The following is a 19,542-nucleotide window of genomic DNA, read 5'->3' as shown; positions in this document are numbered from 1 at the left end:
TAATGCAGCTAAGTGGTCAGGGCTAACAACAGAAAATATCCCTGTAGCTTAGTGATGGGGGTTAAAAACCAAAATATAATATATTTCTGTTTCTGAGTATTTATGCTATTTCTTGATAATTACAATACATTTCCTGTCTCTGAGTAATTGAATTATCTCTTGTTATTTTGTTTAATTATTCATCTACTAAATATATCATCTGTAACAAGATTGTGTACTTTCATCTTAATTAGCAGACGTCAACTTACACATTCCTGGGTGTCCATTGTAATAAAACCTTGGCTTTACAGCTGTCTTCTGTTCTTCTGGCTATTACCTACAAAAAATAATCTTTCCAAAAATGACCAATATAAAAACTTATTTCCTTTTCTTTAGATTTCACAGAGGAAAGCAGTTAAAAGTTATCATAAGCATGTAGAAATGACAAATGATGTACAACTTTTCAAGTACATAATCTTATCAAAAATTCCATTTTCATGATAATGTTTGATTATTTTATATTATACAACTTATTTCTTCAGTATTTAAGGGTTATTTCCTTATAATTTTTCGTAATCTTGTCTCCTGTTCATTTTTTCCCAATTATAAGATGAAAAGTGGAAGCTCTTGTATCCATAAACCTGATAAAGATATTTGAACTTAAAGTAGGATTAAAGTTACTTTTCATTAAACAAAAGGGAGGCAGTTTTAAAATAAAGATTCTTAACTCCTCTGTTTGATTTTTTTGGGCTTTTTTTTCTTTCTATTCTATATAAAAACGATACAAATAATTATATCAATACATTTTTGGAAAATTTACATAAAAGCTGCACACATGATAATCAAATTTCTTGCAAGTGATCAATTGTGAAGTCCTTAGCAATAATGTGTCTATTTTTTTAGGGTTGCAGCTCGAGTTCATCTCTTTAAACAGAAAGTCAATCATTGGAATTAGAAATGAAAGAATATTTTAATCACACTGCACTTTCATTACCTCACTTTCAATGAGCTTAATTTTTCACTAGTTGACCAAACTGCACCTTATTGAGTTATTGTGACAATAATTATATAATACAACTTGGGGAAAATTGGTGACCAGCTAGTGTATGACTTCTGCTGTACCAAATGACAACAAACAATAACCCAATCCTTCTAATACTTTTCCACTTAATTGGAGTTATCAGGTTAACAGGTATACAGTATCTTGTGTACCTAATTCAAAGACATCAATCAACAGGTGTATGGTTCCTGCTGTACCTAATTCCTGAACCTAATTCAAAAACATCAACCAATCTAATACAAAACTTCTAATCATCAATACACAGGTTTATAAAACCCTGAATACACATAATAAGATACTGTAACAAATGGCAATTCCATTCCAGTGGATGAGACATATATTGCAGATTGATGACACGCTGGGACTTCAGTGCAATGCTTTGGATCACTGCATGAAGGCATGTAATTGAATGGTGTTAAAAAACAATTAAATCTGTAAAATTATCTAAAATAATGCTTTTCAAAATGAGCAGCTGCAAAATGCAGTCTCTTGACATCACACATTCTTTTTGAACAAAATATGTATTAAGTCCCAAGCATGAGTCATCTTTAGATGTGACTTAGAACAAAGTGGTAAATATTTATAGAAAAATAATAACATTTACAATCTAAATTAAAGCAGTGCTTCAACCCTTGATGCAGATGTTTTTTTTTGTCACTGATGTTGAGGTTAGATCTAAAATAGGTCCTTATAGTCACCTGTCTCATTGACATATATTCCTAATCTACTTTAGTAACTTTCTAGATAAGCACAGCAATTAAAACCACCAAACGTTTGATATAATTAATAAATCCGACAAAAGTTCTGAATGCTTTACAATATACATTCATTCCCCTCCTTGTAAACCAGGAGTTTATTAGAAATGAATAGAACTCTATGGATTCCATTCCTCCAAACTTGTAAACAAATTGTAATTGACCACCTGTGAGTATTTTGTTGTCATTTCTTTTTTTATTACATAACTGTAATTAATGTGTTTATAATATATAATATTTCTTCGAAATTGTATGATTTCCCAATTATAACTAAATTGAAAACCACAACAATGGCCAATTAAAGTCTTCTCAGTAAAATCTGTTATTTTCTAAATATGAAATTAAACTATCATTGTAGTCAGATGCTACATTTTTTTTTTACAAAAAGGTGAAATATTTACAATTTTCTGTAGAGATTATAATCCATGTGCATATTGATGCAGCAGTAATATCTTATCTAGATTTCAAAAGTGATATGCAAATGTGGGTCAGGATATTGTAGAGATCCTGCTGATTCTGCTTGAATTTTGTCTTTGATTCTGCAGATTTTCAGATAAAGAAGCATTTTTTTCAAATTTATCAGTAAAACAGTTTTTGTAATGATGTTAGACAAGTTACTGGATCGATGAAATAGACTATTACTAACCATTTTGAAACATGAACAATCTGTGCAAGACCCTTTAATATGGGTGGCCATTGTCTTTAATCACATTGAAAAGAGTAGAGATTATCAATGCACAAAGGTAAGAACTAGAGAAAAATGGCTTAAAATTCAGCCAATACAGAAATAAGTCCTCCCCATTTGGACCATAGACCTTATCACTATTTAGAAATTTGCGCCGCTTGACCTTAGAATTTATGCCTCTTCAACTATTAACCTCATACAACAATACGTTTCTATTCTGACATCAAAATTAAACAAGAATCTTGTGATGTCCAGTAATGGTGGACAAATAGTGATAAGATGTATTATATACAACTCTGATCTAATATCAATTCCTAACCTAATGTAACAATTTTTTGGAATAAACTTTCACTTAAGAGGAACCATTCCATATAGAAATATATTTAGCTAACCCTAACCTTAAAACTGTTCCTTACCCATGCTGCCATGCAAAAGCCCAATGCTTGAAATTAAAACATACTGAGATGCCAACAATACGAAGCCTTAGGAAGCATCAATAATGTCTCATGTAGTCACACGTAACAATATTTATATTGGGAAAATTCGGTTACAGAAATTGTCTGCTTCATATTACCAGTTACTAGTAAATCAATGAAAATCCAGGCAAACCATAGAAAACTTAAGAAAACATGAGTGTTTATGTACCGAAAATTCATAGAAATGCTTGTGTTTCTATTGAAACTTGTGAAAAATCGAGTAGAGTAATAGAATTGTCTTTGTTTTCTGTGTGACAGGTAAAAAATATTTAAATTTCCAAAATGACTGATAATTCCATGTTTACATAATACTGAATAATATGGTTCCAAGCATAGAACTGGAATTATTTTCATTTATCATTTTCTCCTTGTCAGCTAGTCAATTCACTTTTTATTTAAAAACAAGAATGTGTCCATAGTACACGGATGCCCCACTCGCATTATAATTTTCTATGTTCAGTGGACTGTGAAATTGGTGTCAAAAGTCTAATTTGGACTTCAACTTAATCAAAAACTACCTTGACCAAAAACTTTAACCTGAACGAACGAACAGACAGACGGAAGGAAGGACGGATGCACAGACCAGAAAACATAATGCCCCTCTACTATCGTAGGTGGGGCATAAAAATCAATGCAAAAACTAATACTATCTGAGAAATGAACAAAAATCCAGACCTTAATAGACAGATGAAACCATTCAAAACCAAGCGATAAAATGGGACTTAAAATTACGACTTACTATGATATGGAATGTGACTTTAACCTTTATAGCTTGTTGTTCGGTGTGAGCCAAGGCTCAGTGTTGAAGGCCATACTTTAACCTATAATGGTTTACTTTTTAAATTGTTATTTGGATGGAGAGTTGTCTCATTGGCACTCACACCACATCTACCTATATCTATTAACAATGACTTACTATGCTATGGAATGTGACTTAAAACTATGACTTAATGTTCTATGAAATGCGACTTAAAACATTGACTTAATTTTCTATGTAATGCGACTTTCATTTAATGACTTATTGTGCTATGGCATGGGACTTAAAATAATGACTTACTGTGCTATGGAATGTGACTTAAAGCTACGACTTAATGTTCTATGTAATGTGGATTAAAACAATGACTTGCAGTGCTATTGAATGTGACTAGACACAACGACTTACTGTGCTATGAAATATGACTTAAAACATTGACTTGATTTTCTATGCAATACCACTTAAAACATTGACTTACTGTGAAATGTGAATTAAATCAAAGACTGACTGTGCTATGGCATACGACTTAAAACTACAATTGTGGCAATGTGACTAGACACAACGACTTTCAGTGCTAATGAATGTGACAAAACGACTTACTGTGCTGTGAAATGTGACTTAAAAGTAGGAATTAAAGTCCTAAGGAATGCGACTTGAAACATTGACTTCCTTTGCTATGAAATGTGTCTTGACACAGTGACTTCCTTTGCTATGGAATATGACTCGCCATAGTGACTTACTGTGCTATGCAATGTGACTAAAACTATGACTTACTGTAATATAGAATGTGACTTTAAACTATGACTTACTGGGCTATGGAATGTGACTAGATACAATGACTTACTGTGCTATGGAATGTGACTGAGTCTGAGCTGCCATTGAGATCAATTTGTGTTTTGTTTGTGACAAAAGTCACCTGGTCTGATAACCTTTCCATGATGCCAGGGTCAAAGTAATCGGTTGTTTTCACTGAAAATACAATCAATCAAAACATAAAAATATGAACTTACAAATAAAATTCTGTCAAGCTAAAAATACTTGTACAGCTTATTAAAACTTGTCCTTTGTTATGAAAGATAGGAGCATTGAAAATTGCATGTAAAACGAATTCACCTTTCATTATTTCAAATCAGTAACAATTTAAGGAGTTGAAAGGACCACTCTGACCTGTTTCAGTTATAGTACTGAAGTTACCTTTTAAAATTACATAATAAACTTTTTATCATGAAGCAATGTTCAAGCAGGTGATCACATTTAAAAACATGTCTTGTTTAAATGAAACAAAAATTGACCAACTGGAACTTTAGATATTTTCTAAAGTAAAATCACCTTAACCTAACCAATTTTCCTAAGAAATACTTTGCAATTAAGCTGGGTTTTTTCTCTCTCAAAAGATCTATTATGATAAGTAAGATGCAGATAAGGTTTTTTGGTCATCATTTGTATAAGATGCAAGATTCAAATTTGAGTGTTTGTAAGAAAAATGTAATTTCCATATATATGAGCTAAAGTGCATATAATGTAAGTCTTTCTTAAAACCTGTCTACTGTTGACTAAATTATTTGTTTGGTAGAAGACAGGAGGTCATTTTATACAAGTTATATAAGAAAAGAGCATGTATTTTATGTCCTGTTGGCCGTCACTGTTCCATTAAGAAAGTTTTTTTTTCCTCCTTTACTTTTTAACAAGTTTTATTTATACATATATATGTTATAATGCTCTTGACTTTTAAATTAAGAATTTCACCTCGCTGATGGAAGTTGTATCAAATTGACTAAACAAGGCCACACTAAGTCTGTTTGTATTTCAAACAAACTATTTCTAAATGGATTAACCTATTTATTTTTTTCTTCAGTAAAAATCATTTCATACGTGTTCAGATTCACGTCTATCTTAACCCAATTGGTGCTATTTCCTGTAACACTCACGAAAGAAAATCAAATATTTCATCTTCAATCAAAAAGAACAGAATAGTAATTTTTTCCTTTCAAGTCACAGAATAAAAATAATCCTCTTCTCTAACGAATGGAAGAAACCTACATGTATATTAATTTTAATCAATATTTTAATAATTTTTTGGGGTCTCTTTTACTGTTCATGATTTTATAAAATATATATATAAACAGACAAAGACAAAAAAAATCTGCACAAGTATGAAATTTGATCCCAAAATATGTGCATTTAGTTCTAATTTTAAAATACTTGATACAAAAAAGATGTCACCGGTGTCATGAGTTTGTTTAGATTATTGTCTATAGTTATTTACGTAAGGAGCCAGTCTATTTATAAATATCAAAAACAATTCTTTAAAGGTCTTAAATTGATACAGTTTTCAAGTATATAAGACACATGCATGAAACACACATTCATTAATAATATTCCAGACAGATTTTAAAATTAATAAATTACAGTATTAAATTGTTCCAGACTTAACAATTAAAATAAAGAAAATTTTGATTAATTACATAACGCAAAAGTAACATTATGTTTAAGCGATCTAATTAGACAAGGTCTACAATTTTCTGCACATTAAACAAAAACAAAGAACTTTGCACTACCACATAGATAATTCAAATACCATTCTTGTCATCCAAAACCTCATTAACTCGGAAAATATACCATTTAACTGTCGCGATTTATAGCCTTATCTTATTATTTCTTTAAAAGAAATCATAGTTTGAAGATTTATAATTATACTGTTTTTGGTCATCACAAACAAGGACAACGAGGGCATATCCACTGCGTTAAATACAGACTATACAGGTCATAATTACGTTGTACTCTACCGATATTATTTCCAAATACAGAACTCAGTCTTGTAGAAAATCAACTATTAACATTACAATAAAGATTGTGATTTATTGTAAAGCATGCTCTGCCTATGTCGCGACAAAGTCAACGATTTGTCGGTAATTTACTAATTGCATTTTCTGTGCTGCAGTAAAAACCGGCTGCTTTAATAAGATGGCATGTTAATACGCATCAAATAAATACAGGGAATGGATTCAAATAAATAGATTTATTCCACGTCTAACCATGATTTATATAGTAATCTTCAAGTACAATTGCTCGTCCTTTTAAGGATATAGAATCTTGTCGTAGATGCAGAACGATTAAATAACAGTTGCAATCTCAATATCACTTTCCAATCTGAATAAACAAATTAATGTCAAATTTAACAAGTCTATCCAGTCTATCAGTATCAAATATATCGTCTAAGTGATCTAACCTTGGGCTTGGAATACGCTTCTCAAAAAAATCCAAAAACTTACAACCCTAAAGTCGTGTACACCATACTCCCCTCCCCCTTTTTACATTATAAAATGGTCACTGAACAGATAAACCTTGGACGTCCTTGGTCCACATTCTAATTAGCATATATTTTTGGAATACTGTGGGTTCATTATTATTTGTGGGATTGTGGGATACTAATTTTCATGGATTTTGGGTCAAGGTATGTCACAATCTTAAATTTCAATTGAAGAACAAATTTCTATAGGCTAGTATGCAGACTTTCACAAAAACCATGAATTTAACATTTGAACTCATCCACCAAAACTGGTACCAATGGTACAATGAAAATAAATGAAACCACAGAGATAAATTTTCTGGTTAATGGGACCATAACTTCATGGTAAACTACCATAATTTGACTTTGATGCCTCGTTCACAGGTACATTTAATTTGAATTGAATTCGAATTTGAATATAAATCGAATTCGCTAATCACATTCACACACTCTTCTTTTTAATTTGAATTGATTTGAATTATCCAATTCGCATTAGAAATACACTTTTTTTAATAGGAATTAAAATTAATGTCGTTTGGACAGTGAAGGGAATTTGACGTCCATTGCAATTCGAATTAGAATTGACGTTAAGACGTAAAATGTTTCGAATGCGAATTAAACTAATTCGAATTAGTAAATGCGAATCGAATTCCAATTACGTGTGAACTCAGCATAATTTAATGGGGATGAACACACTGACAGACACCCAGAAAAGAAAACATAATGACCCGTATTTAGTTAGCTAGGTGGGGCTTGAAAACATGTAGCAAAGTATCTGAAAGTGACAATGTAAATATCATCAGATGTAAAATTCCGATAAGATCTTGCATACAAAATTTCTTTCTTATGTTCTATTAACATGCAACATTGAAATAAAAGTTTTCTATAACCCGCAGCTGCATAATAAAAATCTAAATGGCAGTAATCAGATATCTTTAGTTTTGTTCAATTTAATGAAACATTTTAATGAACATTAAAAGAATCATTGATCTACAAAAAAAAATATTTTTAAGACTATGCTGCTCTGTTAATCCTGTTTATAGAAATTTGCTAATTCAATGAAACTATATTTTGGGATTTCGTCTTGTTTCAAGATAATTACTTGAGAAAATATATGGATTTTTAATTAGTAAAATTTAAACCCTGTTATAACAAAATATATAGAGAATGATGATTATAGATGATGCTTCTACTCGCATTAACATTTTTACTGTAATAAAGGAACATAACTAAAGATGTAATAAAGGAACATAACTAAAGATGTAATAAAGGAACATAACTAAAGATGTAATAAAGGAACATAACTAAAGATGTAATAAAGGAACATAACTAAAGAAGAGCTTTCTAGTTATAAGCATTGTGAACAAGTTTCATAACATTTTGTTGAAGCAATCTAAAGTTAGAGAATGGAAACCAATATTTTAGACGTATGGACAAATGATGGATGTATGGATGGACATACAGACTAACAAGGGTAAAACTGCACTGTCCACTACAACAAGACCATAAAGAAGATGTATACATGTAACCTGATGTCAAATGGGCACTCAATATCAAACTGTCTCTAATTAACTACAATTCTCACTGATGATTTTTCAAATGAGAAAGTGTATTAATAATGAATTTAAATTTTCAAATTAAAGAGATAATTTTTTTTAAATGTGTTTCCCTTATGTATTACACAAGTTTTATAACATATGGTCTATGTACATTTATGTTAAATTTCCGTCAATCCTTCAAATCATTTATACATGTATTTCTAGTATTTATTTATGAAAGGAAATTAATTCTCCCACACATTTTTTATTATTATCTAAAAACAGAAATGCGGTATACCATATTTTCATTAGTGAATCATTTTTAAAGACCTCCAGAGGATTAAACTGTTAAAAGGTCCATGTTGACATCAAGTAATATAATCTGTGTTGTGATAATTAAAGTGTTACCAATTATAGTCTTCATGTAACAGATCTTGAATAATAGTTACAGTTTACAACCAGTCAATAGGTAACCATCGAATTGGAGAAGCTCCAGACACACTTGATATATTACTCCAGGATCAGAATGAAATCTTATAAAGCTTCATGTCACTGGACCTCTTCTAAAGAACACAAATGAAATGCATTTAAAATTTACTTATTGATTGATTGATGTTGATCAGGGTATTCCTTTCAACACTTTTTTACTATTTTATTTTATGGTGGTGCAGTTTGTATTGGGAAGACACTTTTAAGAGTGCCTTGGGAGATGACATCTTACCTTTACAATATAGTTTATCAATTTATGATCGATGCAAAATAAATATCTGGAGTTAAAATCATAAAACTTTGCTGAAGTGATCGGAGCACAAATATCATACTCAGAACATGAAATCCAACATTTTGATTGGTTGATTTTGGAGTATGAGAACAACTGACTCGAAAGTTGTAAAATTTCATGTCCAATTTATGTAAAAATCAAAAGTTCTTCATCCCAAAATAATTTTCAAAGTGGAGCAAGAACCATTGCTCTCATCTCAATGCCAGGTTAAGACAGCCTTCTCCTACATTTGCCATTTTGGGACATTTTCTAGCTAACAATGGGGTATGGGTTTTACAAATTTACCTATAGTTGTTTACTTAGATATGATGTAATTTCAGTCTTTGGTGGAGAGTGGACTCATTGAAATCATACCACATTTTCTTATTTTTATATCTAGCATCAGTTTGAGTGAAACTAGCTGCCATACTTTGATCATGTTACAGTTGCGTATTGAAAAACACAGCTGTGGGTGGTTATCAACAAATTGTATATATACATGACGTTCACTACTGCTATGATGGAATTTGTCATTTTCAACTTGCCCACCCTGGCAGCCCACTATAGCACACTGAAATTTTAAAATCAGATTTGAACAGATATTGAATTAAACACAAAGGCTTATCGTATTTGTGTATTATACATTATACGTGCAAGATGAAAGATGAAAGAAAAGAAATGGAAGGTCCCCTCTACAGGGCAGCCTCTTTGGCAAATATTTCATACATAATCAGGACAGGTCAACTTGAGTCCAAAATCACCCCCAAAAAAATGTTAATTCTAATAACTTATCTGTTGTATTTTGTTATCAGAATTAATATATGAAAAGATTAAGTATAAAAAAAAGTCAATTTAAGGGGTTATATTTTCTACTAATCTTTTATTTCATAACACCTGCATACAGGTGATATAGCACACATCTTGAAATTGACTAAATCTAATTAACACCTGAGCCTTGATGAAGACCTATGACTAATGATCATCTCTCTTTGACAAATCTAATATCTTGACAAGGTGTGGGGTACTAGTAACGCAAAACACAAAATAGAGTCAACCACAGCAAAGAAATCATTCCATTTAATGAGATTTTACTTGTAAATTAATCTGTATTAAGTCATAAAAATAATTAAAATGTAGAATTATCTTGAACGCAGAAATTTAATCAGTTAAATGATATTTTAAAAACAAAAAAAAGTTTAATCTGTAAAATGAGTTGAAAGGAAACATACATGTATCCATATACTGTAGAAAAATGAATTTTTGTAGGGTTATAATTGTGTAGTTGTGTATATGAATTTGATATCATGGAAATAATATGTGTCTATGAATTTGATATCATGGGAATAATTCTTTAAAAACAAAAGAAAATTTCGGCTTTTCAATGTATTTTTCATAAAAAAAATATGAAAAAACAATACATTGTGTTTGCAACTATCTATTTGTCTTTTTTTTATATATTCATTGCATCATTGGTTTGTTATTGGTCTATGGGTTTTACTTTGAATATCCCTTTGGTACCTTCTGACCATGAAAATGGAAAAAAAATAATTGAAAAGAAATTATATTCCTTTCCGTGACTTTATGTTCAATCACTTTCTTATGTATGCTAATCAAAATGTGTCACATTTAATATGAAAGATGAAAAAATGAAAAAAAAAATATATATGTAAGTTAACCACAAGTGACACTTAAAAATACAAAAACACAAATTAATCAGAGTATTTCTAAGTTGTATGGTGTACACTACTAAAGTATTTTACAAGTCTGCACAGAGAAAATATCATAGGTATTAAAATCCTAAACATCACAGATAAATAAATATTAACTACATTCCTGTATGCTTATTCATATTCACTAATTTCTATATTTTTGTGGTTATTTTTATTTGATCGTATTTGGATAAGCCATTTAATACGTGATCAATCACCGATGTAAAATGCACTGAACTCATTTTCTTCAAAACCAAACTTTTCCCGACAAAAAAATATGCTTACTTAACTCATGCAGAAAAATCTCATTACTCAAAATCTATTTGCCCTGAGGGAAGGACTATTGTGTTCCTAAACGATTTATTTCTATGGAAAATCTGCATCAGTCACGACGTTTCTTCTTTTCAGCCCCTCGGCTAACTTAATTCCTCCAACGACCACTTAAATCGAAATTCAATGAGATTTTAAACCTTTCCGGAAGTCTGAATCACCTTAATAATGAACTACAGTTTTTTTTTTATTTAATTTAATTTGGATTTAAACCCCTTCTGTATTCACTTTTTTCAACTGACGAATTTTCAAAACTAATTAGCGGGTGACAATAAAAATAAAAAGTCTTAAAATCAGTTCAAATATAGTTGGCTAAGTTTATATCAGAGCTGGCACAATCTGTGCTGCTTTATCGTACATATTGATGATGATATAATCTATGAATCTTTGGTCAATTTGACATGTGGATTTTTGAGAGGGGGTCATTTACTGCATGTTTACTCACCTAAAGGTCTTTTTCTTTTACACCTTCTTTTCCTATACTGTTTGGTTGGTGTGTCTTCCCGAGGTTTTGATGGTTTCTGGCTAGTGTGTTGTAATGCATTGAAATGGGTATTTACATGACGTTCCAGTGCTTTCTGCGACGTGAACCTTAAGTAACAGCCATCAAATATACATTTAAATGGTTTGTCACCACTGTGTGTCAAAATATGTCTCTCTAACCAAGATTTAGAACTAGAAGATTGATTGTAAACTTTACACCCCTCCCACAGACAATGAAATTTTTCACCCGTTTGCTGTTCTACATGGCAATGTTTTAAGTGGTCCATAAGACGACAAGAATCTAAAGATATATCACAGTTTTTCCATTTACATAGAGAAGGGGTCTCTTTGCAACTCTCTTGGACGTCAGGGGTCCGAGAGTCCTTGCTGATTTGACTAGACACACAACTTCCTGCGACAGACAGCGGCGTGCATGATCGAGAAGCATCTGGTGTAAGCAGATCAGAACAACTGTCGTTCCCCATATCATCTGTAAAGCTGTAAATAAATAACGATAACAATGACTACAGATGTTATTTAAATTTTAACTCAAGCCTAAAATCAACACTTTAGTAACCAAACACGTAACAACAAAAAAAGAATTTAAAATTCAATCGCAACAATTGAAAACATGGCAAACAGGTGATGATTTTTCGGTAGAGTAAGCACAAACACTACATTTGACAAAGTGTGCATGACACTCTAACATAAGGGTCAGACTAAATACATGAAGATCAAATCTGGAAAAAGATATTGTAACAATTATAAAATGTACATGTATGTGCCTCTTTAAACTGAATAGTTAATGACAATGAGACAGCAACCTATTGACACAACAAACTAAAAGAAATCTCAAGGTCAATAAACAGTAATCAATAATATCACGTTTGAATGGTTTTACACTAGTTATTTTGGGGCCCTTTATGGCTTGCTCTTGGGTGTGAGCCAAAGCCCCTTGTTGAAGACTGTATTTTATCCTTATAATAATGAATTACTTTTACACATTGTGACATGGATGGAGAGTTGTCTCATTGGCACTCATACCACATCTTCTTATACCTAATACACAAGTGTCTTTATATACCAGCTCTCATCTAAAAGTTTTTTATATTGTATCAAGTATATTTTTATGCCCTAGATGTCGATAGACTTACCATGAATCACCATTTCTTTTCACTGTAATGAGATCAAGGCATGATAGACCTAACTGTTTCTGGACTTTTTCTTCTGTGATTGTCCTAAAAAATAACATTTTAAAAAATAAGTAAAAGATAGACATGCAAACAGTTGTTTTAAACATTTATAGCAAATTATAACAGTGATGACAACAGATACGATCTTGCTACATTAATTTAACTTAGACAGAAGTAACACACTGCACTAAACCTAACCTAATACTTTCCCTGCGCTAATTCTATTTTTCAGAAACTAAAGGATCTAGACTGTAGAGTTTAATCAATCAATTGTAAAAAAAATACCATTGTTTGGTGTCCACTGCTTCATGGAATGCTATGACAACATTATCAAACATCTTGGTGTACGCTTTTGAAAAAATAGTATGTATAATCAGTAGTACTGGACCAGTACATTTTCTGGAACCTCTATCTTTCAAAAGAGTCTGTGATACAAACCCATTGCAATTCCACATCCTTAGATAAGTTGAATATTTAAATAATATATATAGAGGGTTGAAATTTAAAACATCAACAACCAATTAAACTGAAAACTACCCTATATGTACATATAAATGGCAGAAATCAATGTAGGAATAACTTCCTTCTTTAATCTATATATCGTAAAACAATTGACGATTTATCATTTTTACATCATATTTTATCAATATGTTATCACGATCTGTCCTCCATATTACATAAACAACTGAGAACTGTTCTTATACTTCCTACATGATAACGATTGTATTGTATATACTCTGCAACTCTCACAAAAAATCAAACAAGAAAAAATACTTGTAAGTCATGAATACCTTCAGTGTACATGTATATAACTTATGACCAATTAAAGAAAAAAAAACACTTGTAAGTCATGAAGATTTCAATATAACTAATACGATCAATTTGAGAAAAATACACTTGTAAGTCATGAAGATTTCAATATATTACTTACGATCAATTTGAGAAAAAATACTAGTGTTTTATGAAGATTTCAATATAACTTATGACCAATTAAAGAAAAAAAAACACTTGTAAGTCATGAAGATTTCAATATAACTAATACGATCAATTTGAGAAAAATACACTTGTAAGTCATGAAGATTTCAATATATTACTTACGATCAATTTGAGAAAAAATACTAGTGTTTTATGAAGATTTCAATATAACTTATGACCAATTAAAGAAAAAAATACACTTGTAAGTCATGAAGATTTCAATATAACTTACGATCAATTTGAGAAAAAATACTAGTGTTTTATGAAGATTTCAATATAACTTATGACCAATTAAAGAAAAAAAAACACTTGTAAGTCGTGAAAATTTCAATATAACTTACGATCAATTTGAGAAAAATACTAGTAAGTTATGAATATATCAATATAACTTACAATCAATTTGAATCCTAAGATTTTTTGTGAAAAAGAGACACTACTGACTAGTCTAGATCATCTTCTACTTTTTGTCAATAATTATTTACTGTAAAATTAATCGGTAATCTTCTGTTATTGAGCTTCAAATAAATACAATTTTGCCATTTTATTTGGAGAATGAATATTTTCTTTACATTTTCATCATGTTCTCTTGATTTATAAAATATAATCTATTGAACACAAAATGTATAATGAAATCTGTGTCTTTAGTGATTTTTATGGCTCAGGAAATTACTTTTTTGCAGTCGAACTTTTACCTCAAGAATGAAAAAAATTACAAACCTAAATTGGCAAAATCAATTCTTTAGTGTAACACTTTAGCAGTTTTAAAGGTGTCCCTTTCAGAAAAATGTGTGCTATAATACCAGACAATTATAGAAAAATAGTCAACAATAAAACATCCAAGAACTATTAACATTTTATGTTTGTCTTTTGCAATAAATCCTCTTTTCAACTTTAGAAAAGATATAAAAGCCAATTGTTGCATAAAACTATACGTTCTTATTTTTTTCAACACAAATGATTTCCTTCGTCAGTTTTGACATGTTGGCTATCTTTGCCATTGTGTGAATTATTTTTTCTTGCAACTCTCTCAATAAATCAAAGTTCTGTTCTTTACTCATTAAGCAATATTTAAGAGGTTGCTCAGACCTCAAATACTTCATATATGACATGAATATTTCAGTTCAAAATTAAAAAAAAACAACATGGTTAAATCATTACAAAATAAGTCCCTAACAATTAACTAACATTGTTGTAAGAGCAATAAACATTGTCTAAAGCCATCAAAGATGTGATATACTGTCTGGAAAATCTTCCCTAAAGATTAAATTTTTTCCGATAAATACTCAGCATCAACAACTTACAGCATTCTGCTTTTATGGACTGTCTCAACCAAATCTAACATCACACAAGCTGTGAGCAGATATTATAAACAAATAGAAAACCACAAGTGCTTTTGTCTTTTGGTTTAAAGAGGATTAAAATCCTTACCACATACATTCACGCATAACAAAGAAATTGTAAAAATCATATTTAATATTTCCAGGATGAAGAAATTAGTAATGTTTGAAGTATGCTTGGAACAAGGAAGTGTCTCTTACATCTGTTTATCTCCGTTAAAGTGCACTGTCGGTCCAAATAGAACATGATTCTAATAAACTAATTATTAAACAAGAAAATATGTCCAAAGAACAACATGATCCTCAAACTCTTTTAAATTTGGAACTGGTAAATCTAGGTCAAAACCCTACATGTAATCTGCGGCATATATATATTTTCTATGTTAAAAAAATTTACAAGTTTATGTGACCACAAAAATTTTAACCAATCATTCAACCTTCTACCTGACAGATAGATGAATGGTAGAATGCACAGACCACAAATCCCTATACTGTTGTAGGCTTGGCAAAAAACGCTTAAATTAAATAATTTATGATTGTTTTATCCAAACTTCACCGTTTATACCAACTGTTATAATGATAAAATGAAAGTTTAGGATATCTAAGTCGTTTATTTTAAAAATTCTTTTCAAAATTGATACAAAGCTGCAGAAATGTGTCAAAAAATTAATGAACATTTAAAATTAGACAGATAAGTATAATAACAATTAATGAAAATTCTTTTATTTAAAGGGGTTACACTGCAAGTAAGTCACAAAACTTAAATCTCATCGAAGTCCTTCATGAAATTCATGAAACATTACAATTATATGTAAATGCTAACTTGAGAACATATCTGTTAAATATATATATATTAGCATGGATAAGAGACAAACTTTAATTTTAAATAACAAATTTAAGTTGCAACTTAAATTCAAGAAAAATTATAAGAACTAATTAGAACTTCACCTTATATATATATATATAAGAGGTACAAATGTAATTGCTTCTGGAAGTTATTATAATGCACAGAATATAATTAGAACATGCAGCCAGACTCGATTAGTCCTTATTATTTCCTATTGATTTAAGTATTGCTTACAGTTTGTTGAAAAACAATTAAATATATTCCTGAAATTGTTAAAACTTTTATCGATTTAATACTAAATGACATTACGTTGCTTCCGACAAATGATTTTCTGCAAACGTCATTACCACAAAAGGAAATGGAAATGTATTTGTGACAATTTAAGGAAATAAATGCACTAGACGTGTTTTCCCAGACAAAGTGTTCTCTAAGTGTTTTCAAAGTGCTGTTAAGTTCATGCCATTGGTTGCCTGTGGCTGTTTTCTGCTCTTTGGTAGGGTTGTTGTCTCTGTTTCTTTGACACATTCTGCTGTTCTCAATTTTATGTACATTGTATAAGCATTTGATAATAGCAGTAATAGTGCAACTGTACTTGCCATTAAGTGCTTTCAACAAAGAATAAAATTATTGATTATCATACTGTAGGATGCAGCGATTAATATGTAATGAATAAAGAATCCAAATTATCTATATATATATATTTTTTTTAATGTAATTTAATATAATCAGACGTCTTTATTTATATTTACCACATATCTCCTTTTATTCATAACATTTATATGATCAGCCTTTATAAAATAAAATGCATTATATTTAATATTCAGAAACAATCCTTTCCTTATTTGCCACAAAGTCTTGCGCAAATGATACATAAACATGTTAATATAATGATTTGTATGGGGGACAGGTCCATTAAGTTACTGAGACTGTCTGTGTTTGTAAAAATTCAGGTATATAGATATCTTTTTAAATACAATTGTTACCTATAGCTAGTGGCACAATTTTGAAAACTTTTAAAATATGCCCATTAGTTACTGAATTTTACTATTATTTTTAATTTTTTAGGACAAGTGCACAAGGTATTTTAGAAAATCATAAATTTTTAACACTCTTTAAATCTCACTGGGAAAATAAAATTGTCATATATATATATATATCTTCTTTGTGCACATATAAGCTTTAAATAGAAAAAGTTTTAAGATCAGATAATTTTCCTTTTTTGAAAATTGTGTAATTATGTATTACACTTTCTAAACAAAATATGTTTAGAAGCGTGACAAAAGTATAGACATTGGCCATTAATTTAGTTTAAATTAAAACATTAAAATGCATGTATACCATGGTAATAGTATTTGTACATTATCTTTACTTTTCATCCATATCTCATTTCAGATTGTGCTCCCACAGAAGATCAAACAAAATCCAGGTAATTCCAATGCTGACACAGTAAGCAGACAACAGGTGAAGGTCATCTGTAATAAACATGTCGTCTGCTGTTACTGGAGCAGAAACTGATTTCATTGATCCATCCACATCTGCAGATAATTGGACCCAGGTCAATCAAAATATCTTACACAAAGTTTAAAATCTATGCCAAAAAATCTTTAAAAACTGTAACAGCACACTGCCGCAATAAGCGAAAACAGATATCATTTAATTTAGATTATAAAAAGTTAAAAAACATCTTTGAAAAATTTCCAGTTTTATTGACACCTTTACTTATTCAATATCAAAATATTATAAAAAAAAGTTTCAAGACAAAGAAAAAATGAAAATTAAATACTGGTATGGGTAATTTATTTAAACTACAAATATCAAAATAAGACAAATAATCGCTCACTAGTCATTTTTTTCAAATTTCATGCTATGGGTCTAATAACAGAGCGAAAAATCAAGGTATACCCCTGTGTAATTCAGCCTTGGAAATATTTCCAACTACATTTTTTTAATTATGTCATGTTAATGAAAATTGTCAGCATAATATGTTTGTCCTAAATTATTGATGCTCTTTAAGTTAAGTACTTTTTGATCTATATAAATTGAAGTTAAGTTCAGAAAGAGCATAACAAAATCATTTCCTGCAGCAAGTCTTTAATAGTACATGTACAATGTACTGTATATGTACTTTTTTTTGCGGTGTGCTTATTTTCACGAATTTTGCAGTAGGTATATTCCACAAAAATAAATACACATGAATACAAATGCAGCCTAAATAAATGTAAAATCTTCAAAACCTATAATCTTCTCAGGATGTTTATTCTTAAGAAAATATTTTGAACACTTAACTGGTACCCTATAGAAAATGCATTACAAATAATTGTGCTCTTACCCATAGGAGCTGACAATTCTATTCTAAAACATGTCTTGGTATACATATATATATATATATATATATGTTACTTAAATCAAAGTTAAATTATTAAGACTTGAGATCAGAGAGTTATAAAGTGGTGTAGTACGTTAATAAATATGTCACCAACCTCTTTCAAAAAAATCTATTTCTGTAGTATATAGTTTATAAAGGTCAAAATTATACTATTAATTTTTTGTAAGGTCCTTTGCTTAAAACAGAAAATGAATGATAACATGTTGTAATGGAATATATTACCTTTGATATACAAATCTCTCCCTACTATAAACTGGGAAAATGCTTTAATAATCTTGTAGATGTATATAATTCTGTACATGTTTACAAGTTACTTAAATATTGTAGTATTTCCAAGAAATAGAACAGAGACATTATAAACATTTAAAATAGGTCCCTTGTTCTGGCTGTCAGATTATGAAGCTAATAGAAAAAAACAGACTAGTACTGCGGACTTCACAATTTGGACCTAAGCCTCATGCAATGGTGATTCCTTTTTTGATTTTTGATATTTTGACTTTTCATGCGTATAAAAATGTTATTCAAATTTTCTATTGTAAAACATTATTGTGTTATGAAATTGATAAAATATTGGCAAACTTCTTAGAAGAACTTTATTACATCAGGGTGCCCTGATGTTATATGAGTTATTATTAAAATAAAACTGCAGATTCGATTTGAAATGAAATTATCTCAGGATTCTTATAAAATTTTGTTTATCAATTAATTTTAGCAAAATTTTAGACACTGCGATAATTTTGTTTTTGCCCGAATGCTTTTTGAAATTTCTCGGGAGGGAACACCAGATTTGTGTCCCTACTTTACTTGCCAAATGTTACAGGTTTTCTTAAGTTTCTCAATTAACAGGGTGACTTAGTTGTGCAGTATACTTGTAATAAAGTCAACTTTTTTATGCATCCTGTGACTAAGATAAAATTTTACTACTTTGATGTGAAGTACAATTTTAATACTGTCTGGTGGTTTGAAGATGCAAAACAATATAAGTC

The 19,542-nt window shown here is 30.0% G+C and overlaps 1 protein-coding gene across 1 annotated transcript in view; it reads right to left on the bottom strand.

Annotated features, from left to right (window-relative positions):
- LOC134686872 (zinc finger protein aebp2-like) overlaps positions 1-19,542 on the bottom strand; it is a 44,188-nt gene that overhangs the window by 10,083 nt on the left and 14,563 nt on the right. Inside the window, exons 2-5 of the mRNA XM_063546688.1 lie at positions 12,973-13,056; positions 11,781-12,316; positions 4,554-4,678; positions 249-316 (exon numbers count right to left, since the gene is read on the bottom strand). Coding sequence (XP_063402758.1) covers positions 249-316; positions 4,554-4,678; positions 11,781-12,316; positions 12,973-13,056 — 813 coding nt within the window. The remainder of the gene's footprint in view (positions 1-248; positions 317-4,553; positions 4,679-11,780; positions 12,317-12,972; positions 13,057-19,542) is intronic.

Source organism: Mytilus trossulus, chromosome 10 (genome assembly GCF_036588685.1).
Source record: "Mytilus trossulus isolate FHL-02 chromosome 10, PNRI_Mtr1.1.1.hap1, whole genome shotgun sequence".
Classification (NCBI taxonomy): Eukaryota; Metazoa; Mollusca; class Bivalvia; order Mytilida; family Mytilidae; genus Mytilus; species Mytilus trossulus.
This window is presented reverse-complemented; position numbering and strand designations above follow the sequence as displayed.